At 39.8% G+C, this 25,321-nt stretch overlaps 1 protein-coding gene across 1 annotated transcript in view; it reads right to left on the reverse strand.

Annotated features, from left to right (window-relative positions):
- The window catches only part of LOC124410980 (secreted protein C), a 31,051-nt gene extending 15,883 nt beyond the window's left edge, over positions 1 to 15,168 (reverse strand). Inside the window, exon 1 of the mRNA XM_046889754.1 lies at positions 14,131 to 15,168. Coding sequence (XP_046745710.1) covers positions 14,131 to 14,284 — 154 coding nt within the window. The 5' untranslated portion in view covers positions 14,285 to 15,168. The remainder of the gene's footprint in view (positions 1 to 14,130) is intronic.
- Positions 15,169 to 25,321: the final 10,153 nt, after the last annotated feature.

Genomic DNA, 25,321 nt, shown 5'->3' on the forward strand with positions numbered 1-25,321 from the left:
CGACAAAATGTAAACGAAAATCTTGTTGGAAATCTAATTTCTTACAAAAAAGGTCAAACAGTTGTAGATTTTCTTCAACCCTATTACTCTTACAATAAAATATACATATATAATAAGAACGTCTTCGAGACACGTGTATTAGAAATGAGGTAATCCATCCTGTTGCCGGCACGGGTTGGAGTGGAGAAAAAAAATCATGAAAAAATAAGGCAATTTTTTTCGAATTATTTGAAAAAGATTTGGTTCGTTTGCGTTAAGAATTTCGTCAACACCCTAAATATTAGACGCCCTAATGTATATATATGTATTTAGACTGTAACAAAAAAATTGACTATTTTTTTTTTTTAATGGTATACTGAAAATATTGTTCAAGATGACGAAAAAGAAATACCATACAAATTTCAGATTTTAATATTGATATTTAGAGGTGCCTCATCGCGATTTTCTACTTTCCATAAGAATAACATGGCAAAAATGGTTCTTGCTCCTTGCGATTTTTATAACTAGATAACAACGCGTCGTACAGAAAATTCATAAACATGTCTTTGTAGGAAATTGAACGTTCTACAAAAAAGGTCTCTTGTCATTTTACGATAAATCTACTTCTTCAAAAGTTATTTGAGGTCCTTTGTTGATGTTTAACCGCAAAAAATTTTTGGATTTGGCATATATATTGAGGAGCCAACTTCACTTCGATTCCCTAGGGAGAAGAAATTGACCATCCTTATCCCGCAAATATTATCTTATGACCAATTTTCGTAAATCCGGCGTGTCGATATAGCACTTGTTCCACAAGGCCGAGAAGGTGCAAAAAAATCAGGGTGATTCTTTTCAGCATGTACATTCAGGATTTAACTGAAAAGAATAGGTTTTTTAAAAAAAAACCATGTTTTTCGAGGATGTAAAATTTTAGCTTATATACAAATAGAAGTTACGCCTTAAATATTCAAGTTATTCAAAATGTTCTTCAAGATTCTCCTAGGTCTTAGCGAGACGCGTAATCTAAAAAAAAAAAGTCTCAATATCTTCATTACAAGCCGAGATACAATAATTTTTACGTTTGTTTAATTTATTACTGTTTGAATCAACATTTTCGCAAAATTCAAGTTCGGGGGCATTCGTAATAGTGTTAGGCATAATATTTGATATTACAGAAACCGTTTTGAGCATTAATCTCGTGGCAGATCATAACTGCATTCGGTCGCTCGCGCGCGGAATATACGGATGGCAGCGTCGGTGCAGCCGGGTGGCGTGCCTCTCGCCCGGCTTAGTTAACTATCTCCGTATCTCCCTTATAAATTGTGTAAGCAAATTTTTTTTTTAGATTTAACGTAGTTCTTTCTCACGAATTCGATAATGCTCATGAAAATTGATATTCTCCAAGCCTCGCGCGGCTTAGTTAACAATTTCCATATATCCCTTATAAATTGTCGTAAAATTTTTTTTTCTTATTGCATCTCTCTCGCACTTGTGCTTCTTTCAAACTACCTGAAAGGGTCGGCTGCGGCCTTGAGTCATAGGAGTTTGGATTTCCCAGTACATAAGGGATTATTTATGGCCTTGGAAGACCAATTGTCCTCAAAATGCAGGCGATTAACAGGAGAATTTGTAAGAAAAAATTTGTTTATGGAATGGAAATTGGAATATGGAAATTGTTAACTAAGCCGCGCGAGGCTCGGAGATAATTAATTTTCATGAGCATTTTCGAATTCGTGATAAAAAAAAACTACGTTTAATCGAAAAAAAAAAAAAATCTGTTTACGACAATTTATAAGGGAGATATGGAAATTGTTAACTAAGCCGCGCGAGGCTCGGAGATAATTAATTTTCATGAGCATTTTCGAATTCGTGATAAAAAAAAAACTACGTTTAATCGAAAAAAAAAAAAAATCTGTTTACGACAATTTATAAGGGAGATATGGAAATTGTTAACTAAGCCGCGCGAGGCTCGGAGAATATTAATTTTCATGAGGATTTTCGAATTCGTGATAAAAAAAAACTACGTTTAATCGAAAAAAAAAAAAAAATCTGTTTACGACAATTTATAAGGGAGATATGGAAATTGTTTACTAAGCCGCGCGAGAGGAGGCGCGGGGCGAGACGCAGGCCCCCACCACGCCACCCGGAGGCACCGACGCCGCCATCCGTATATTCCGCGCGCGAGCGACCGAATGCAATCAGAATCTGCCATGAGATTAATGCTAAAAACGGTTTGTATAATATCAAATATTATTCCTAACACTATTACGAATGCCCCCGAACTTGAATTTCGCGAAAATGTTGATTCAAACAGTAATAAATTAAACAAACGTAAAAATAATTGTATCTCGGCTTGTAATGAAGATATTGAGACTTTTTTTTTTAGATTACGCGTCTCGCTAAGACCTAAGAGAATCTTGAAGAACACTTTGAATAACTTGAATATTTAAGGCGTAACTTCTATTTGTATATAAGCTAAAATTTTACATCCTCGAAAAACATGGTTTTTTTTTTTAAAAACCTATTCTTTTCAGTTAAATCCTGAATGTACATGCTGAAAAGAATCACCCTGATTTTTTTGCACCTTCTCGGCCTTGTGGAACAAGTGCTATATCGACACGCCGGATTTACGAAAATTGGTCATTATTGCTAAACTATATAACATGGCTGGATAATACTTATCGATATCTTTTCGGGACAGTTTTTTTTAGGGGATGGATGAGTTTCAGAACAGTACTTTATAAATAAACCACGTAATTGCAATAATAAACTTTTTGAAAAATTTTTGTTCAACAGTGATTTACCGCTAAACCAATAATTATACGTGATTTTTGCATACAACTTATTTTGTAGATTTCATTACGGCGCACATTTTTTGTAGGAAACATTTTTCGATAAATCTCATTCCAAAGATAATAACATCAAAATAGTGATTTTTTTTTTTTTTTTTTTTTTTTTATAATTTTTTCGGCCAACGGCCGTCATTTCTCGACACCTCAAATTTCACAATATATTCTTTGAGGTCCAAACTACCTACAAAAAAATGACGATTTGGCACGGCTGTTGAATAAAAGTCGTCCAAATTCATGTACATTCCGACTGGACTAAAACTTCACGCTCCTTACAACCGCCAACTGTCGTCCCTTGTCACACAACATTCTATTGTTTTAGAATTTCGGCGTATGCGCATTAGACAATTCGAATTAGCTATTCACTGTGTATAGAATCAGTATATGGATAATCGTAAACGGAACGAGGAATAAAAGCAAGCTGGAGCAGGTGCCCCCCGTCCGTTACTTTAGCTTATACTTAAACCTTTCTTCTAAGAAACTCCTGCCTTTGTGGTCGGTTCTGACTATTGTTCGATATGGTGAAAGTACGCGACGTTCGTCACGGCTTAACCCAAACACAAAATCCTGCTTATAACGGGCATCGAGAATAATACGTTCAGGTATAATTTAGCGTATGCATAAAACCGCATCGTAGGAGGAGGATTAAAACGTGAGTCATCGGTATCCTGTCGGTTTCTATAAACCGAGCTCGAGACGAGAATCGGAGAATCTTGCACTTTCTAAATACGTTCGCATACGCTGCATGACCGTCAACAACCGCAACACACATCTCTCAAAATAATGATAAACATATGAAGATTCTTTTATCATCAACGTGATCTTAGCTTCCACCTATGCAGGACTGCGGTGTAGTTTCACCGTGAAACCCGATCACCATCACGCTGCTGTGAGCACAGAGGTATACGGCATGAGCATCAGCTCATGTTCAAATGTATCATAGGTGCAGTTTCTTCTTCCGTCTTATAAATCCTCTTATATTCATAATATGTAGGATACATTGCTGATCTCAACTGTAGGTTGTTATAGAACACCTATATTTATATCAGTTTTTTCTGCGACGTTTATTTTGGAATCGACTGGCCTGCACCCGACAATACGACGTAGGAATATTTTTTACCGACTCGACACTCCTCGCAAATTACATATTATGTTATACATAGTTTACGATAACCACTATCATTACAGTCACTACAGTATCTTTAAAGCGTTGTAAATACCGACGTCGTTTGACGTTGTTCAAAATAGATATCATAAATGAAAATGAATTTTTTTTAACATATATGAAAAGAAATGGAGCTAAAGTTATTAAGGTTATTGCAACGATTTACGTTTCTGGTAAAATCGTTATTTCGTAATTAGATGGATGTCTGAAGTGCAGTAAATTATAACAGCACAAAAAACATATTCATATTTCGAAAATTTGGCTACTTCAAAGTCACTGTGAATCCCCCCCCCCCCCTCACTCCCCCCCTCCCCCCCGGCGTTTGGTTATATTAACGTTACAAATTTCAGCCTCAAGAGAAGAAAAATAATCTAGGCTGCACAGTTTTGTGAACTAACGGTAGACAAAACGTTGAATAAAAATCTAATTTGTCCATTATTGTCACAGCGTTAGGCCGAATTATGAAAGCATAACAAGAATAAAACATCATTTGATATACCGATTCGTTACAATGGCACCAAAATTGGTTCACGACTTATAGAATTTCTTGATTCGTGATCGGATTATAGATTAAAGAAAGAACGAGAGAAAGAAAGAAGTGTAAAAAAGCGGTAAGTCGATGTATGTATGTACGTGCATATATAGTGTGCGTTCTCGGCATAAGCAGGCCAAGATAATCCAAGATGCAGAAAAAGAAAGAAAGAGAAAAAAATAAAATAAAAAAAAATAAGAAAAAACCCGAATAAACGAGTGAGGAAAAAACTGTGTCACTGTCCTCCATATACACTAAATATACATATATGTATACATGTATATACAACAGCTAAAGCCGTCGTGTGTCCCGAATACAAAAACAAACAAATTAGTCAGACCACCTCTCCAGTGATGGTTATACACCGATGCTTTATGCGCTCGGCCGTTCGGTTATTGCACGACTATATATGTACCTATATCAAGCATAGATATACATATACTGGTGCGCTTGCATCGTCTTACAAGGAATGTTTTTCTGTCTGTAACCCGTCTCGCTGTTAAACTGAATGGTTGCGATATTCTGGACAAATAAACATGTCTGGATTGAATATAACTTTGTACATACAACACGAGCACGTGTTACGCGTTTTTATCGAGCGTGTTTTCCGTACACAAAGTAGTAGGTACTCGTTTCTATGACGGTAAAGTGGTCTTTTCTGTACTGTGCGCATGCGCTGTCGCAGCAAGCAAGTCCGACATTACGCGACCCTAACCTCAATTTCGTGATTGGTGAAAAAACGCGTGACATACTCTTGTTGTATAAATTATCCTGTGCAACAAGGAGTTTGTCTTCTTCATGCACAATATACTATGCCAACAAATATCTCGATGATTGTCCGGTGCAATGACGTTGCAATAAGGTAACGAAGAAAACAGCAAAATACAATATAAAACACACAAAGCTAACATTATCTGGACCCTGCAATGTTGTCTGCATTGTGACGTATCGTTGAGAATTTTTTTTTTATTATTAGTTTTATTCTCGCCGACAAGCGACGGCATTAACTTAATAAACAAGTGGTATAAATATTGGGATGTACAAACATTCAAGACGCTACCTGGTGTGAAAACGCAGTACTGCCGACAGAAGGTCGCTCCGCGGGCTTAGCATACGACAGCTAATGTCAGCTCGGCACAACTTGTCGTTATTATTCGTTTATGTGTTAATATTCGGCCAAATATGGAATTTCCACCGCGAAAATTCAAAAGTAAAGTATTCTGCAGTGTTTACGGCTGCATGAGTAAGGCCGCGAGGAACGATACCGTGAGATTTTACCAATTCCCAGAGTCAAAACAAAGCTTTGTTAGGATTACAAATAAACTGGGAATGTTAGAAGATGTGGACCGAAGAGCAGTGTGCATTAAAGTATTGAAAATGGGGAAAAAAGTTACTTCCTCCATGAAAGTGTGCTCTTTACATTTTACAAAGGACGAATTTTTTTTTGGTAAATAAATTTTCAAAAAAAAAAATCTTACCAATACAAGCACTTATATATAAATTACTGAGCAAGTGAGTTATAGTTGCTCGATTCGTATCTATGAGCGGATCCACGTCACTTCACTCAAAAAAAAAAAACGTCAAGTCACGGATCTTTGCGCCATTTGAAATATCCGTAGTACTATGTAAAAAAAGAATACAATTTCAAGGATTTTGATTTTAATTTCAAATAAAGGTTGGCTACTAAGCGTTATCCTGCGAATCATCGCTGAGAATATCGGCCCTTTTCAGAGCCACCAACATGTTGCAAGATAATCTATCAGTCACGTAGCACAACCTGAGTGAAATAGAATTAAACCCAATTGCAGCACAGGTGTGCTCAACAAACCATAACCGTACTGGAATTCTCAGAACAGATATGAATTACTCCGAGAAAGGATGACCAGTGGACGGATACTGAAGGGCTAAGGTGGTTCAATAACTATTTCCATAGAATGGATAGCCCGGGTAAGTGGAAGAGCGTCAAATGAAATTTAACTCCATTATATCGTATATAATATACGCAACACAGCGAGCTCGCGCGAGTAGCGCTGACGTGGATCGAGACGTTTCATTTTTTTTCTCCGGCCCTGGTAACTTCTCCATGAATTTTTTTTTTCAGGATTGAAGAGAAAGGATACAGGTATCCGAAAAAAATTATCTCCACGAATTGTTGTTAGTCCCGCGGAAATGGCAGCGAAATCAAAAAAAAAAAAAAAACGGCAAAAAAATATTGAAAGAAATTTTTTTTTCCAAATAATTTTTTTTTTTTATCGAAGCGCATTCTTTTACAAACAGAATGATTGCAGGATCAGTCCGCTCCGATGTACACTTTCGGAGATATGAATTTTCAAACATAGCAGTGCAACAGTGGTATACAAAACTTTACATGGCTCTAACTCCGCCATTTTTGAAAAAATTTGAAAATCCTTGAAATTGTACAATTTTTTAAATAGTACTACGGATATTTCAAATGGCGCAAAGATCCGTGACTTGACGGTTTTTTTTTAGTGAAGTGACGTGGATCCGTTCCTATACGATTTCTATCATATTCCTACTTACGTATTAAGTTTTTCCATATTACAAGTTGAACATTTTTTATAATGCCACGCTAATCGTAGATATTACGCGTTTTTCATTAATTGTACCCCCGAATTCAACGCACAGCGTGCACACCGGGCTGTAGGCGACCTTCTGTCGATGATTTCCGCTGCCGCCGCCAGGTGGCAAGTTCTAGGCCACGCCTCGATTATACATACATCCCAATACCTCGATCACAATGTGTGCCGATAGTTTGTAGGTTAAGTAGAAAAATTGAGCGAGGTAAAGGAAAGGAAAAAAAAACAAGCATCACCACCATTTTTAATTCTGGTAATTAGACATCGAATTTTTCATAAATAGTGTCATAAAAAAATCAACTCGATGCTCGAGAACAATGTTTCTATTTCCAACAAAATAATTTGGGACGAGGGCACGTGTTCCGTAGAAAAACGACACTCAATTAAACCGTAAGAATTATGGTTCCGTGGAATATAACAAAGTACTGAGATTCGGAGTATATATTTTTTTTTTGTTCCTACTTTAACCTGGAAATATAATCATTATTAAAAAGCATAAAATTGATTTTTCCAGTCCATTTCAGTTTATGTGAAAAAAAAGTAACTGACTGGCAAAAAATGGGCGGATTTTAGGGGGAAATTGACTGTGGAAGGGTAAATTTAGGAGAAACCTTCAAAACTTTCGCCCAAAAATCTAGCTCCCTAATGACTATCCGTAGGAAAAATTGAAGAAAAAAAAAAGAAAGTATCTGAGATCTGAAGGATTTTTTTTCACACGAAACGTCCGATAGACGCATATAATAAAATATCTGTGAATCTAATTTGAATCGTTTAACTAGTCAAGGATGGCGGTGATTTTTTTCTTCCACACTTAATAACTGAAAAAAATATCGTTCATCCTCCGAATGTCTGAAGTTAAAGGTAAAACTTTGTAAGAAAAATGTATATATATGAGAGTGATTTTTTTTGAACGACTATTTTTTTTTTCAGTCCCCATCGAAAATGTTCTTCTATATGTCGAACAAAAATTCCTTAAAAGTTATAGCCCTTAATATTAATATTAAGTACTCGCCCAGGGCCTGAAAAGATTTCCCATATAAAATACACGTGAATCGAAGCGTTTTTTTTTCAAATCTCTACAACGCAGTGGAATTTTATGACATCACATTGGTCTTGGTCGCAATTTACGCAGAATTGAACGATCTTCGAAAGTGTCTAAACGTCGTGAGTCCAACTTACACTGGTGAGATGGTACAGGTCACTATAGTTGATTTTTACCCAAAATTCTCTATTTTTCTCTGTTATCTCCGAAATGATCAACTTCACCAAAAAGATGTTAAAAAAAACTTTGTTGGAAATTCAATTTTCTACAAAAAAGGTCCTGTAGACTTGATTGCTCAGATTGATATTTTTTGAGATATCGAACTTTAACTTCTTGTCGTATAAAATTTGTATGGTTTATCGAATCAAACGTTTTAAATTATTGATATGGCATTGGAATTTGATTTTTTTCGATTCGATTCGATCCATTCGATCTATTCCATTGGAATATCAGTAATTCAAAACGTTTGATTCAATAAACCATAATGTTTATTGGTTATATTAGATTAAAACGTTTAATTCAATAGAACATAAAAATTTTATACGTCAAGTAAGTTGAATTCCGATATCTCAAGAAATATCAATCTGAGCATTTTGGTCTAAAGGACCTTTCTTATAGGAAATCAAATTTCCAACAAAGTTGTTCTCTACATTTTTTTGGTAGAGTTGATCATTTCGGAGATAACAGCGAAAAGTAGAGAATTTTGGGTTAAAACCAACTATAGTGACCTGTACCATCTCACCAATGTAAGTTGGACTCACGACGTTTTAGACACTTTCGAAGATCGTTCAATTCTGCGTAAATTGCGACCAAGACCAATGTGATATCATAAAATTCCACTGAGTTGTAGAGATTTGAAAAAAAACGCTTCGATTCACGTGTATTTTATATGGGAAATCTTTTCACGCCCTGGGCGAGTACTTAATATTAATATTAAGAGCTATAACTTTTAGGGAATTTTTTGTTCGACATATAGAACAAAATTTTCGATGGGGACTGAAAAAAAAACAGTCGTTCAAAAAAAATCACCCCAATAAATATATATGAAAAATGGAAGAAGAGTGATTGAAAAAAAAATATAATTTGTATAATTTCTTGCACACACGTATAAACATGACAATCGTGTTTATCATGAACGTAGAAACTCTTTTGAGTTGATCAAGTGTTGAAAAAAAAAAAAAAAAAAATGCAGACAGAAAAAACGAACCGCAACAAGAAAAGGAAAAACAGTAGGTAACACATATTTGAATGATTATAATTATCGGTTTGTAACAAACACCCTTGTTGCCTCTTGCATATAATGGCGTTCGAGTTGCCGCGATGCCGTTTCACGTATAACATGTTGCTAAATGGCCTGAAACGTATAAATGTACAAGGTCCTCCGCATAATTATGATCCACGCATTTAAATGAGTTACGCAACGCACGGCATTATAGGTGGACTATGTAGGTAGACATAAAGTGGGTACAAAGTACCCGTAGTTAGATAGATAGATGTCCGTGTAATATGCCCCGTTCCTCAACGCGGAAGTAATTACCTATACATTTATAAACGTGCTGACTGCTGCTGCTGCTGCTGCTGCTGCTGAGACATCGTTTTGCACATTACAATGCGATTATTATAGGCAGGCAGAGGAATGATTAGAAAAGAAGAAAAAAATCACAAAAGATGCTAGAAGTGAAAAGGAATAATACACCCTACATTGTATAAAGCCGAAACGAATCCTGACGAACTATATTTCACAATCAGTCGAGAAGAGGAGGAGAGAGATTATAAGTATGTAGCGAGAGACAGACGGAGGAGGTACGACGACGCAGACCCTGAAACGGAAATCATCTCCATCAATCACAGGATGGCCCTGGTTGATAATAGTCCAGCATGAATCACGATCGGCTAGCTGCTAGAAACGCGACGGAGGGGGAGAAAATTCATCGATATGATTTAGCGACGATAATGAGGATGATAATGAGGAGAACGACGACGACGACGACGACGCGATGCGATGCGGTTATCGAATGTTAAGGTGCATATAAAGACCCGTTGTACACCTCGAAAACGCGGGGATGCAAAACTCCTATACCGCTCGAGCGATCAGAGTGAAACTTGGGCAGTTAATGCCTTATTTTGGCAAAAAGTGGAGCGTCTTTTTACTCTTTCAAAATTTTGAAAAAAATTTTACAGATTAATTACCACTCACAAAAATTGGCCAAATTTTCACAGTTGCACTGAATGGATCGACCTATCCGGTATGATGCCACTCGGCGGTGAGGAAACACACATTTTGAGCCCAGTCCCATGAGATTTGATTGTGAAATGACGAAATGGCAGCTGATCTGGTTTTCGATTACGAAATACACCGAAATCTCATTTTGGCGACCTTTGTTACCGATATTACGCGCATGTCGGTAATGTATGCGTGTAATGTCGGTAAGAAATTACTGGCATGCATGAAAGGCATATATATATATATATATATATATATATATATATATATATATATATATATAGGAGCCGTCTTGTTGGATCATCATTTTTGACCTCACCGTATTCGCAATTTATGATGAAGAGTTTCCAGCCAGGTATCGAAATATGTTCTCATTTTAGTGAGAATGATTTTATACGAAGAAAAAAAAGTTGATGTGTTTACCGCGGTTTTACTCAGCAGGTTTATGCATCCGGAGTATCGTCGCAGGTTCGTGTAAGTGGAGTGTTAAAACCCATATTGTGTAAAGGATATTTCATAAACATGCGGATACACTGTGGAACAAAAAGAAAAAACAATCGGTCCTGTGATTAAAGGCAACCGCTCAATGCGATAATAATTATAAAATATTTTTAGGCGATGGATTTAAGCGGTAATTGGTAGGATTCGGTTTGTCGAAATTTAATTACAATGCCATATAAACGCGAGTGAAAGAAATGACAGCAAGCTCGCGTATCTTATCGATCGATTTTCACAGTGCAGGTGTAATATTAACGGTTGTAATTTATTTATACAATTGGTCGAACGAAAGTTTGCAATTAATTGCCAGATTTTTTCATATTTAAATTCATACAACGGACGTAAATTCAAATTTCAACCGTTCGATTAAACCTCATGAAATGCCGATAATATATCACGTTTTATATTTTTTCAGGAAGAGACAAAAATCAAGATATTACGGCAAACTCTTTCGTCACGCGATTGTTTACACTGTAAACAGAAATTTCATGAATAATACGTGCAGTACGAACATCAGGTGTATATAAGTCATACGTTTGATGACAGTTTCTTTCGAGTTTCCTAGATATCTTATCAAGATGCGATATAAGTTTCAGATTTGATCCGTAGAAAGTGTGTCACGCGAAAGGAATAAAGAAGAAAAAAAAAAAAAAAAAAAAAAAAACAATCAGTTCCACCGCATTTGACTAGAAGATATTTCTGATTTCCTCAACTCATTTATTACGTAAAATTATTTTTCCAGAATTAAAATTCTCTCGTACCTTTGAATAATTCTTTTACACATAAAACACACGTACATACCTATAATTCGTTACACGAACATGTTTCGTATTTTCACATATATATTCACTTCAATGATCCACTCAATTATGTACGCACGTATATAATCTTTCATCGAAGAAAACAAAATTGAACGTATTTACCCGATAAGAATTCTGTACCGATTCCAACTAATAATAGAAAAGAGAAACAAAAAACAACAGCTACACGAGCGAAAACCCGAAAATCGGGTCGCAATATTCAATCGACTCACCACCTAATATCAACTTGTCGCGCGTCTGACTGAGGCGCAATGTTTGTTATCGCTTGATTTAAACAAGCATACGACCTAAATTTGAAGCAAACATCACCCGGTCGTATCGTCGTCGCGATCGGAGAGGTCGATGTTTGCATGCGTAACTATAAGGCCGCGGACCACCATCCTAAAATATGTAATTGGCAACCTTAATCAAACTTGGAAAAAAGCATGAAACGAAGAAGGAGTAAAAACCTGCAGCGACAATTGCGTGCTACATAGGAGGTAGACACGTCTGATCGTGAATAATCGGGTTCTTACCTCCGATCATCAAAACAACTTTGTTCCACATTATACGAGAGCGAATAATTTCAGTTCTGTCAATATCGCATATTTTATACGTATATCTGTAATATATTATGTCCCATAATAATAAAAGACGACACGCATGCGGCATACCGAAATGAAAAAAAAGGAAAGACAAAACGGTTCGCAAAGATTGCATCGTCGTCGTCGTCGTCGTCGTCGTCGTTGATGATATTATTATACTTATACGTCGCGGTTTTGTTTATTCCATTCATTAAGAATTCCGTCCGCGAATAGTTAGACTAATTGTAAGATTTCCAACAGCGTCGTTTCAAATCTTGTACAGCGTACAACGCGCTTATTTAACCTGCATACGTGCGGCGATAATTATCTTTCAAACCGTTTGTAATCCTCAATTTGTTTTCATACGCTCAACGTATTTATATTGTACGTGTACAATGTTTTGGAAGCTGGAAGTGGTTTGTTCATTATTCTTGTTTTTTTCTTTATATTTCTTCTCCAAAACTGCCTTTGCTCTTTGCACGCTCAATTGGACGCCGCGACATCGTTGCAATGTATCGTCATCATCATCATCAGCTGTTCAATTATATGTATATTGAAACGTCAGTACATGCGTACCGAAAAACAATAAATAATATTTATTTTTTGACAATGTTATCGCAGCAAAAACGTTGTCTATATATGTATATATATATATATATATATATATATATATATTCACGTTGTTAATATATATGCCGTATCACTTTTCATTTAAATTAGATACTTCGTAAAATTATATTATACTTCCGGTTACAGATTAAAACACGATATACGAAATTGTTTTTATATTTATCGTATAAACATGCGATGTATTACAAGTGAATCGCTTGTAAAAAAATTTCTCTCGCCTCTACTTCCTCGACACTCCTGATGTACACCAAATTCTTAACTTTAGTTCGATAACAGAGAAGCAACGGTTAGACTTGATATCGAGAACACGCGGCTGGGTACAAGATACAGAGAAAAATGAAATTTGAATGTAAGACTCCGTGGAATATGTGATAAGGAAGATTAAGTTCATATTATAGCAGACATGCACATTGTCACTAGTCTGATTCGACCAAGGATTTTATACTGACGAAGTGCTGGCAATTTATTAATCGCTTGATTGAACAGTTGGCCTTGACACGAATCGTCATTATCGGTGGTTCAAGGGAAGATCACAATATTCGCCACATAAGAGTCTCGTAATTGCCCGTAAAAATTAGATAATTTTCTTTCTACTCTGCTATAACAGATGCCATAATTTGTCGTATCAAACGGCATCATCTCTGTGGTATGTTTGCAAATAGAAGAAGAGTGACGCGAAGAAGAAAAAGTCAAAACGGAGAAACAAGGCCTGGAACGTTCGGCAAACTTAATTAGTACGTCAAATACGTTATCCTGCTCTCTTCTTTATCTTTTTCCTGTTCTTCTTCTTCTACCTGTGCAAGTAACACGAACAAGCATATCGCACGGTTAATTAAGCTCACGCTCCGTTGATCCACGCGCATGTACACACAATGTGCAAACATGAATATAGTTGAGTAAAAATTCCAGCGATCTTTCATTGGATCGGTTTATCGGTTGGTTTGTTTCGAAGTTGGGCGGGTTCAAATTTGGCGCCCCCAAAACAGGGCGGGTTAAGTTCGAGGTTAGAGTCGCGTGCGGAGTTGAGAAATAGGCCGGAAGTAACGCGCGAAGCATCAACGCTGTTTCCTACGCCCGCCGAACGGCAACCCGGCGTACTTCCAGCTACGAGAAGGCATCTGCCCTTCCCTGGGGAAACGACGGCACGTTTATGACGGGTGGCGAGGCGGACGGCGTGCTCTAGGGGTTGAAAGTCATGAAATATGAAAGCAACGGCTTGCGGAGACTTACTCTCGACGGTCTTTGAGCCTCCCTCTGAACGTTCGTTGGGTCGATTGATGAGGTAGGCAACGACGAGACCGATGGCACCCAGTATTATCGATATGCCGCAGACTAGGAGCGGGGCCTGCACGCTGGCGAAGGCTGCGATCTCAGGGTCCGCCATAACTCGATTTCTCTGATAGATGAGACTTCCGTTGAGGTGGACCCGTCGGGTCGGTTGTCCGTTGAGGAGGGTGAGATCGGCACAAGTAACACAAGGGGCACTTTAATACCGCGGCAAAGCGGGTCGCGCGTTTTATTTCAAATCACGTATTCAGTTATCTTCACACCGCGACACGACAAAAAACGAACGGTTTTCCCGACACTGGCAACCCGTTGAACTGGCGCACTCGAGCCAACTGCGGCTGAATCTAAAAGCTGGGCGCTGCTGATGCTCTCCGGTCCTTTTAGGACGCGATCCGCGTGTTTCGACAGCTCCGCGTTTCGACTACCTGATGCTGCTGCTGCGGTCGTCGTGGTCGGCGATCGAAAACTGTTGAGTACACCACGCGGTGATCTACGCATTTCAATTCCCCCCTCTTACTACCTAACTCCGTATCTCGGGGCGCGTGTCTGACGCGTCCGGCTTGCTTTGAATTCCTGATGATGCGAGGAATCGGAGTCTGTTCGATGAATGGACCCAGGGACCAAACGGTTGCCCTGTGCAACGGGTTACGTAACGGCGCTAGGAACAGGCGATATTTATCGCGGCACTGCCCAACTACGTGATAATTATTGTACCCTTTCCTCGGCTCTGAGCGAGATATATCTGCGTGTATGTATACGTACGACGACTTCGAAGCGCGTCCGCAAACTAGATTGCACTAACGTAGCGCGCGCGCGCACCAAAGCCTAAAGAAGCAATAACTACGCGCCGACTCGCTCTCGCAGTTTACGCTTTTTCCCGCGTAGGGCAACCGCACCGGCGTCTCGCTACCCCCTCCAGCATCCCGAGTCAGGAACGTACAGTTAGTCGGGGTTACAGGGTTCCGAGATGCGGGGTCAATTGACCCCGGATATTGCGGAAAACTCGGAGAACTGCCAATTGGTTTTGGCTGTTTTGAGCACGGTGTCACGTGACCGATTCAGGAGTATTTATTCATTTTATTTGTTTATTTATTTATTCGTTATTTTTCGCAAGGTTCCTTCGTACGTTTGTGTATCATCTTTTACAGAATTAATTACATCGGCCTTGTTGAGCAGAGCGCATTTTCTAACGTCAGAAGAATCATGACACGCAAAATCTCTAATCGAATCAAATATTTTCAAAAAACCGGAACGGTTTCTTGTAAACACTCTTAAATCAGTCACGTCATTCCATGCTAAAATACTTTAACCAAAACAGAAAACAAGAAACATGTTTCGTCATTTGGTTAGCGCGCGGCCATCCGCTTTGGACCTTCACCAACTTTGCAATTTCAATTCAATACATCGAGTGATGATATCTTGCATTTTTATGTCTCAGCCAGCGTTTGACTTATCATGTACGGTGTTGGGAAATTCCGTTGATTTTGGGACTTGCCCGCAGATACGGTGAACTATGTCAGCTGCCAACCCCGTTCGATATCGATCGCATTCCTGTGAAAGTAGCTGATAGCGATCCGCCGATCAATCGACAGGGGTTCGTTGACTATTTTTAAACTGGTCAAGTGGCTTGTAAGCGGACAGGTAGGTATTCGTGCACGTGTACGTGTATCGATCGCGAAACTATGTTGACGTATTCGACGAACTATCCCCGGAGTCGATAACGCGGTCACAACCTGACCTCAGGTATTGCCAAACAAATTACACAACAGTGGGTCATTCGGAGCACCCGGAAAGCAAGCTGCCAAATACTCATCAGCTGTGCAACAGAGCCCTTGACGCAGTAGTAACGCAAAATGCAAGAAACTAGTCAGACAAAAAAGTGATGGAACTGGTTGTTTGCGAATTGAGGAATGAATTCTCGGTGTTTTCAGTTTTTGAATTCTTTAATATTCGAATCACAGTCTCGTCGGGTACTTCATTCAATTTCTTGAACTTTGACGCTGCGAAAGCTCATATATATCTCATGCGCATCAGAAAACTTCGGAGAGATCATTGTCAACACATATTGGTTCACTAAAGGCAACAATAAAAAGACCACGTCTTAAAGTATTTGAAAAAACTCTTCGAAGCGAAGTATCGTTCAATTCAATTCATCGTTATCATCGCGTGAATAATATAAGATATATATTTCGCTATCGTCAGAGCTAATAGGAACATCAAGCTCCATCCGTCTTCTAATCGCGGTAACATCATGATACGCCGGTCAATTCCAACACCCGCGTATAGTATCCACCTCAATTCCAGGAAGTTGACATACTTGAATCACGCATTTCTTAGACTTCCGGTTTTGTTTTCTGTGATAAACTTTCTCTGCGTACTTAAAACCTCTCCATTTTAAGAAGAACCTGTCTCATGTCATCAGCTGCTCGTGTTGCAAAAACTGATGACGGATCTCAATAAGGCAGAAGGTTCGCAATACAAGCGAATTATGGAAACCGGGCAGCCAAAAATCGATGCTTACATCTTATTAATTTTATTGTTAATTATTTGTACATTGAGTATTTATGAAATTGTTGTAATCGTGAGATACGAAGATCTCTTTAAAGGTACAAAAATAGAAAATACTGGAATTATACGTACTAATCTACTAGATTTTGCATAATTTCGAAACTGCTTTAAACGAGGCGTTTGCCTTTAAATTCCGGTATTTTCTGTTATCGTCTCGTCGAATCATCGGATCTTCCTCACACACGAATATTATAATTGGATGAATACTCGATGCGCAATTCCCTCGTAATAAAATTCCCAAAATGTCAACTGTCGGCCAACCAAACCTCTTCAAACCGTAATCGGTAATTTCGTTAGCGGGAATCGCGTCGCGGGATCCTCGAAAGCCTTGTTACGGCGGTGAGTGTAGACATGCGCAGGCTGCGCTCATGCGCATTGGCGCAGCGGTCGAGCCCCCGCGTGGCGCCGAAGGAGTCACGAGCACATGGAGGCAGAACGGAGCCACGCGAGATTCGACCCTCCCTCCACGCGTGGCTCCCCGTCCCGACCGAGCTGGTCATCCACTTCATCCACATCATCCACTGCGCCGGCGCGTGGTCGGCGATAAATCAGTGTGATCCCTTTCCCGTTGCATTGCTATATCTCAGAGGCTAGAGCAGGCTACCAGGACGACACGGCTCCTTCCTCGAACATCTCCGTGACTCGGCGCGAATCGCGCTGGCTACGCGTGAGACTGGAATTCCGCTTCCAGGAATAACGTCTACGTGACTTCATGTATCGGCAAGATTCCTCGTCACTCATGAGTCCCCCGGACTCCGGGAATTCTCTTTAATAAATACAATTGTGGGACACGCGTGAAACGGCCATGACCCGTCGACTTGAGTCATTCGGAACCTGGTTCCGGCGGCACTCGATGGACCAAGTATTACTTTGCGGCACTCCGGAGTGACACAAATTATATACATATTTCGGATCTTGAGTGGGTTGCAGTGCCGAAAAGGAGAACTCAGTCACCTCAATGACTCACGTGACTGGGTATCTTTTTAGAAATGATTAATATGGTATCTTCGGTATTTACTGATACGACAGTCTCATGTAATGTCGGCTCGTTACGGCTTATCATAGTACGACCGCGCGGCACCGGTATAATAATAAATGGTCAGGTGTTAACGGAGAAGGATGATGAAATCGCTCACTAGCCATTTCTTCAGATCGGCTATACATACAGTGTATGATGTACTTCATGAGGTATAACGACGTTGAAATTATACTGTCAGTTCTGACCGTGGTTAGTAGTTACTGCACGCCCGCAGGACTTATCCCGCGAGAACGTAATCAATTCTACGATTACCGATGACGTGTACAAAGTCTTTATTAATGTATGCTGATTCAAAGACGTCGTGCAAACTTTTTATACATAATATTATATCCCGCTGTCTTTTCCCGCAACGCAGAAATCGACTACATGTATAAGCGTTGTTTCTTATCTCTATTCAAATCCGCGTAAGTTTGCTGGTTTTCCATGAAACTACCTGTAATTTGCACTGTCATCTTCTATTTTCGTACCCTTCCCGAGTTCGGAAAAAACTGAGTACACGTATTGAAGTATCGATCTCTTCGCGATTTGCACACACCTGTACAAATGTACGTTGATGTACGCCTCGGATGACCTTGGGAGAAAATACTCCCATACATGCAACTGTTAAAGAGTCGGATACTGTAGGCTCGTCAGGAAACAGGTTCTGCGTATCTGCACCTGCAATTTCGACATGGGTATCCATGACCAACAGGGTCAATCGACGGACCCCATGACTTATATGGCTTACATCACGGAACCAGTTTGCGGTAATTTATTCCACCGATAACCGCTTGATAGCCGACAATTTCAAAAGTTTTCGTATCCGTATACAAGTTAAGTGCAGATGTGGCCAGAGAGTCCATGTGCTTTCCGCATTCAATGACAAGTGAATAAATTAGTAAATAAAGAAACGGAGAAACACATCAATCGCGTCTTTTCCGACTACAAATTGCGGACAATCTTTGGTGCGTTGAGTGATGATTTGAGCCAAGGCTGTACGGCGACATGGTTTTATTGTTAGATAATAAATTACGAAGCGCGGTATAAACCGTAATATGTAACGGTTCCGAGGAAATTGTTCTGCGGTATATAGTACACGTACACGATGCGTCGTTGACGTAGTGCCAGCAAAGAAAACTGTATTTACCACGTGTCTAGACTGTTTTGCTATCCAACAGTGTATAACGAAAGATCCCGGTAAGTGTGATTTAAAACTCGGACAAAAATCGCTCGTCGTTAATTTAGTGAATAATAATCTACCTATGCTCGGAAGTTTTACTATACATACATAATGCGTGGTTCTGAGTAAGAGAGTCGCTCAAGATCAGCTCTCTAAAAGGAATACCACGAAATAGATGCGCATCTGCTTGCTCATCTGTCTATTGCTGTCTCTGTCACCCTCCTTGCTTAAATTTACGTCCAATCACTTCTCACTCTTCCCTGGCTTGCCAGCTGTACCGGATATCCCAAGATATTTTGTTACGTCGTAACAATCCAACAGTTCTAGGTGCCGGTTTGGAGATGTTTTGAGTACATGAAACGGAAAATTTCACGCCGAAAAACACGCCGGTGATGTATGTGTAGAATTGATGATCATCTCTAATGACCGCCTTGTTTGGCGGCAAGAAATTGGAATCCTTGGAAACCATATACCCACTACGCAAGCCTTTTCTTATGAAATGTTGAAATATTTTATATTCCCGCATGCCAAATTCTCGGATTTCTTTTTGCCTCGTAAGTTTACAGTGTGTTGTAGTTTGAAGAAAGGTCATTGAAGCTATTCAGATTTTTTCCTCGGCGCAAGTATCACGATTTCTTAGAACATCGCGTCATTCAAGAGTAAAATTTCGTCATTTCTTCAGTACAATATTCAGTCCATAATCATCAAATTGTCACAAAGGAACTATAAGGGGTTCCATTTGAACAAGCATATCGCGTGGAAATTTGTGGACAGAGTAGAACAGTCTAAACGTGTTATCATTCCGACAAATATCCTACTAATGTGACATGGTGTTCGGTTTCTCTGCATATGGCGCATGTGATCTCCCGCAGGGCAGACTGCATTCAACGCGAGAAGAATAGCGACGCTTCTGACCTTTGTGGATCCGCACTTCGTCCGAGAACGAAATCACAAAGAACTCAACGTTCTAAAAATAATACCTTCCTATACACGTGGATAAAGAGTAGGATGTGCACTTTCATTGCTCCCTCGATTTATCAGTAGGTCTAGACATCGATTAGATATATCGCGTCAAGTTTCACAGTCGGAGAGAGATAAGATCTCCCGGTAAAGAGGTTATCCTTCGGTAGCGTCATCATCGCCTCTGTATTTAAATTAGAAAAATAGCGAAGAAGAAGATACTCCAAGCGTGTGTATTCTTCTTTTATTTTTCCACATACGATTGGTGTCAGAACCCCGACTGCATTCGACACGCGGCACGTGAGATAAATATACTGTCCAACCAGCAGGGCAAGGTGTTACCTAATTGGATGACGCCGCACTCCAGAGCTGCAAAGGTATACAACGTACGCCAATCCGCATGCTTGTCGTCGTTACCGATCATTGTTGCCAACTATAACCATCAGCGTGAGACGATAAGTGAGAAACACCCCCCCCCCCCCCCTCCCTCTCCTTAATTATTTGCATTTACTTTTTGCAGTGATACTGCAATAATTCATCTCCGCCTACGCCCCCGCAATGACAGTGGCACTGAGTCGTCACACCTCGTCGCAACCTTGAGATAACGTGTAGAGCCACTGTCCCCAGGTCAGCGACACTCGTACTAGTTGCAGCATGGTATACATAGCTTTGTGTCAAGAAATTCACACGAGAAACAAAGCAGAGTCGCGTCGAATTTTTAGCGGTAGGTAATAAAGAAATCTCTCACAGCTCGTGGATGATCGGTCTTTACCAAACAGTGAAACAGATAGTAACATACATACATATATATAGATATCACGCAAAATGTTTCATCAGAAATTTTATTTTTAACGTATGAACCTGAAGTGCGTCTTAATTCCGTTAAAATGAAATTTATTGTCAATTTCTCAGATACCTAACGGCGTGACCTTTGAGAATATAAAAAGGTGCCACATAGTGAGGGGGGGGGGGGGGGGGGGGGGAGCCAAAAATAAATTTTTATTCGCGGTGTGAAAAACGTTGCCGGCTGCACAAGTCAACGATACGTATAATGTGCAACTCGTATGAAGATAAGTAAAGCGAAAGCCCCTACCCTCGATACTTAATCACTATATGTATACATTATCGGTACTCGGTATAGAAACTGCGACGTGACTGAATGAGAAGCAAGTTCGTTAACATCGAAACGACACTGAATGACCCTAATTACTTTATGGCGCGAAAAATAATCGCAGGCTTACTCGACTCGCAGATCCAACGGAAAATATTCCGGGCACTGCTCCTTCAAGGTCTTCTGCATGGTATTGGTCGGAGAGAAGACCTCCTATAATTCGATCCTTCTTAGCGGAGGACAGACTGCAGCTAAATATGGCCGAGAATGAACGTCGAGGGTCACTCTTTATGAATCAAAGGCTTTTTACTGTGAACGACTCTGTGAACGTTGCTGCTCATCCTCATCGAAACTTTCTACTGCAACCGCAGGTGAAGCGAGAGGATGGCACTGCAATGTTTAATTTAATTGGCTGATGATTCCCGCCACCTTGGGTCAGGTGTGTTATACTCTGCTGTTTGAGCGTCGAGTTGGCAGTTTGAAAATAAGTAAACGCATTTTGCAATCTCCGTCCGGCGGTGCATCGTTGCAAAAGAAGCTGTAATATTATGAAGGTACAAGCACGAGTAAAGTGAAACAGTGAAGTACGTGATGAAAAAAACTCTTCGTCCACCCGTGTGACAAAAATATGTTTTTGTTTGTGCGATATGAGTTTACGATAAAACAACACGGATCATAATTATACGAGGCGGGGACCCGTTATCGTGTATCTTTTTTTCCTAAATCCCATCCCCGCCCTGTGCCTCACAGTTCTTTTTCTTTTCGCAAAAAATAACCTGCTATTGCAACAAGCTATTCTCGCTGTATGCATAGACATATACCGCTGGGTAAAGATCAAAATAGCAGACTCAGCACCGCACGTACGTAATGCTACGTATGCATGTATATGTAAAGATTTGTATACATAAAGAAATTTTCTGCGTCTTGTTTTCGCCGGCTGAGTTTGCCCGAACTCAAAGCTAGTTATTAAAATTTTCCAAAAAGTTACACGCATGTAACCGGATCGACGATAGTGTACGGCATGTCTACCTATAATCACTTGTTATTTTCTAGACTAATACTTGATGAAATATAAACGACCGCTCGAATCACACGTTGTTACCGATTGGACAGTCACAGTCTGGCTACCATTGTCGCGTTATTCATGTATTATAACCTAATTATAACAGTATACATACGAAAAGCCGTACAGAATGTTTCATTGATTATGTGAACGACTTCTAAGCCAATCAAAATACGTGGTCCCGTTTGTTGAACGAGAACTGCGTAACTACGGAGGAATTCTCTCAATCGGGTTAACAAAGAACAAACTCTTGCATTAATGAACATGCAGATAAAATCAATGAAAGAAACTGAATACACTTATACGTTATTACATACGAAGAACAATGCTTACCCAATTCCTTAACGAGGTTTAGGTACATGTGTTTCACATTTAATTGTCGGGTGTGCAAATCTCGTTCCCAGCATCAATTGCAATGATCACTCACAGGGTTGACAACAAACAAAACACAAGCACGCGGCGTTTGCGCGCGAAAGTTCGGATCCGTTGGCAAGTTCGAATTTTGAATTGAAAAACCGTTACCGTTCAACCGTAACCAGTGTGAGCGAGTGTTGATGACGGAATTGAATGCAAATATAACTGACGACACATTGGCGACTATCCGCCACGACTCTTTGGCGTGAAATAATATACGATTCAATTGTCAGTTGGCTTCGGAGCTGCGGTCTGTACTAAGAAGCACTCCGTGCGCTTATATCGCGGGACACTCCAAGCTCTGCACCGCTCTGAGTCACGTCTTCGAGTTTATTATACACACGTGTATCAAAGAGTGAAGACATCAACACTAAGAAACGAGAGCTGACGCACGCATGCACTAATGATGTAGACACGCGGTTATCGTGGTATACGATTTCCCCGAAAGATAAAGAGTCTGATAACGGATGGAATAATAACGTCGAAACGTGACGAACCAATTTTCCAAATGACAATTCACTAACAAAACACTAACCGCCTCTCCCGCAGCAAATTGGTTAGATATGCGCGGAAACTTGTCCTACTTATTCTTACGTAAAATTGTGGCCTTACGCCGAGTTACATAGGATTCATGCAACTGTTTGACCCCAAATTCGAACTCCAATATTTATTTCTTTCTTCTTTTTTATCAATGATAAGAAATCTTACAGTCAAGGGTTACTTCAGGTTATGTTTGTATACGTCACTATGTATTATAGGTGCCGGATATAGATATTTGCCCGAGTACAATCGCGCAGTTTCGATTTAGCTCGACGTCTTGTCGTTTTCTTTTCTCCTTCTTTTGTACGTTTCCTTGAATAATATATCTAGCTCCGAGTCGAAATTCTCATCAGGCTCAGCTAAGGCCATGCTCAGGCTTGCCGTACCGCCTCATCAGGTACACATCAGGTTACCTGATCAATGCATGACCGGAAATGTAGTTCAGGTTCGATGGTCAAGTGTTGATTAGAACCCGGATCAGGGCCTTATCGGGCATTTATCAGACTAGGTTGAGACACTACCTGATCAGACTCGGGCAAAGATTGTTCAGATCCATCGATTTTTGAAATGACGTAAAAAAGAGTCTAGTATTACACAGATGCAAAGTGAAGACTACCAAAAATGAGTTGCTGATATCTGTAGGCAGATATCTACCAAAATAATTAACTGCGAAGTGTTACTTTGTAGGATTTTGCAGGTAGATGGCCACACTTTCTTACAAGTCATCTGATACTTTTACCAAGAGAACGCTAACGACTTCCATGACGTCTGATGTGGCAGATTTACTCTGGGTCAGATCAGGTGCACCGTAGTAGAGTTCGCCTGGTCTGAGCCTGCTCAGGGCCAGATCAGGCATGCCCTTATACTCAGACATGCCTGATATAAACCTGCCCAGAGTTCAACAGGCACGCCTCAGTAAGGGATGCCTCATGATAACCTGAAGAGGACCATGACAGGCACGCCTTGGTAAGGTACCTTAAGGTGCCTTAATGAGGTACGCCTGTTTCAAGCTGATGAAGACCTGCTGGAACGTTAAGATGGTCTGATCGAATTTCGGGTTCAACAAAATTCAAGCGGGGCTCAACGACACGTGGTAATGAGTTGTGATAATTTCACGTGAGAATAACTCAAACACACATACAGAGAGTAATAAAATGTCCATATTTTTGCTCCTTATTTGATTCCAGCTAAGCTGCCTCGCGTGTACTGTAAAATATCCACGAGTTTTGCCACGCTACTAGACCTTGTGTGAAAACATGTTTTCCTCAAGGATAAATACGAAAATATTTGGCCATCGTTATTGTCAACTTACAGTATGCGCTACGATATATGTTGTATTAATATTCTGAATATCTCATGGCGCAAAAACTCTTCGCGAAGTACAGCTGCAGCTATGCAACAACCATTCAAAAAAAGTTTGTACCGAAACAGTAATTGCGACCCTGCATGATCAGGCTCCTCACAATCGAGACTGTAACCAATTTTTCACGATATGTATAATGCATACAAAGGCTTCGCAGCAAGGAAATCCTTCGATTATCTTCGACTGTGAATAATTGTCGGACAAGTTGTGGACTGACAATGAGTAGCTAATTTAAACTCAAGATGAGTTCCTTGAGCCGTCTGCTTCGGACGTCCTTCGTCGGCATGTGGAGCGTTGACTGCTTGGAAGATATTATGAGTTCCCTCAAAAGCCGATAACGTATGATCATCATTTCTCGATGTGATTGATCGCAAATGTATCTATACTCAATATTTTGCAGTCTGGTGCGGCACTATTAGAGTCCAGGATAATTTGCACGTTTTCATTGATTCTGTGACAGTGCTGCCATTTACACCACGTCTCCATAATCTCTCAGTCGTGCCTGACCAAGGTTACCACAATGCTGTATCACTCAGTGAAAAGCGCATTGTCGCAACACGTAAATTGGTTGGACAATGGGTTGTACTTTTGCTGCAGTTGTTCTACTTGCTTATACTTTGACCCTGCAGGTTATCGATACTTGCACCCCGAGTCCGTTCAGCGATAACGGAATTAAAAATCCTATCTTTTTGCAACGGTCATTCTAGCTGAATTTTCCAGGTCCAGCATACATTCCAAGAAAATTTTGTTGCCACTTGGTATCCAGGAACTCCAAACGCAACGTAAACATTGTGGGATTAACAGCTGTGAAAACACTAAGTTTTCCGTTTTATCTTTGAACTAATATTGATTTTACTTATTGTCAGTCTTCCCTGCCTTTGTTATAGAGTATGAATTCTTTTTTACGGTGCCTCGTG

The sequence above is a fragment of the Diprion similis genome, chromosome 10 (genome assembly GCF_021155765.1).
Source record: "Diprion similis isolate iyDipSimi1 chromosome 10, iyDipSimi1.1, whole genome shotgun sequence".
Lineage (NCBI taxonomy): Eukaryota > Metazoa > Arthropoda > Insecta > Hymenoptera > Diprionidae > Diprion > Diprion similis.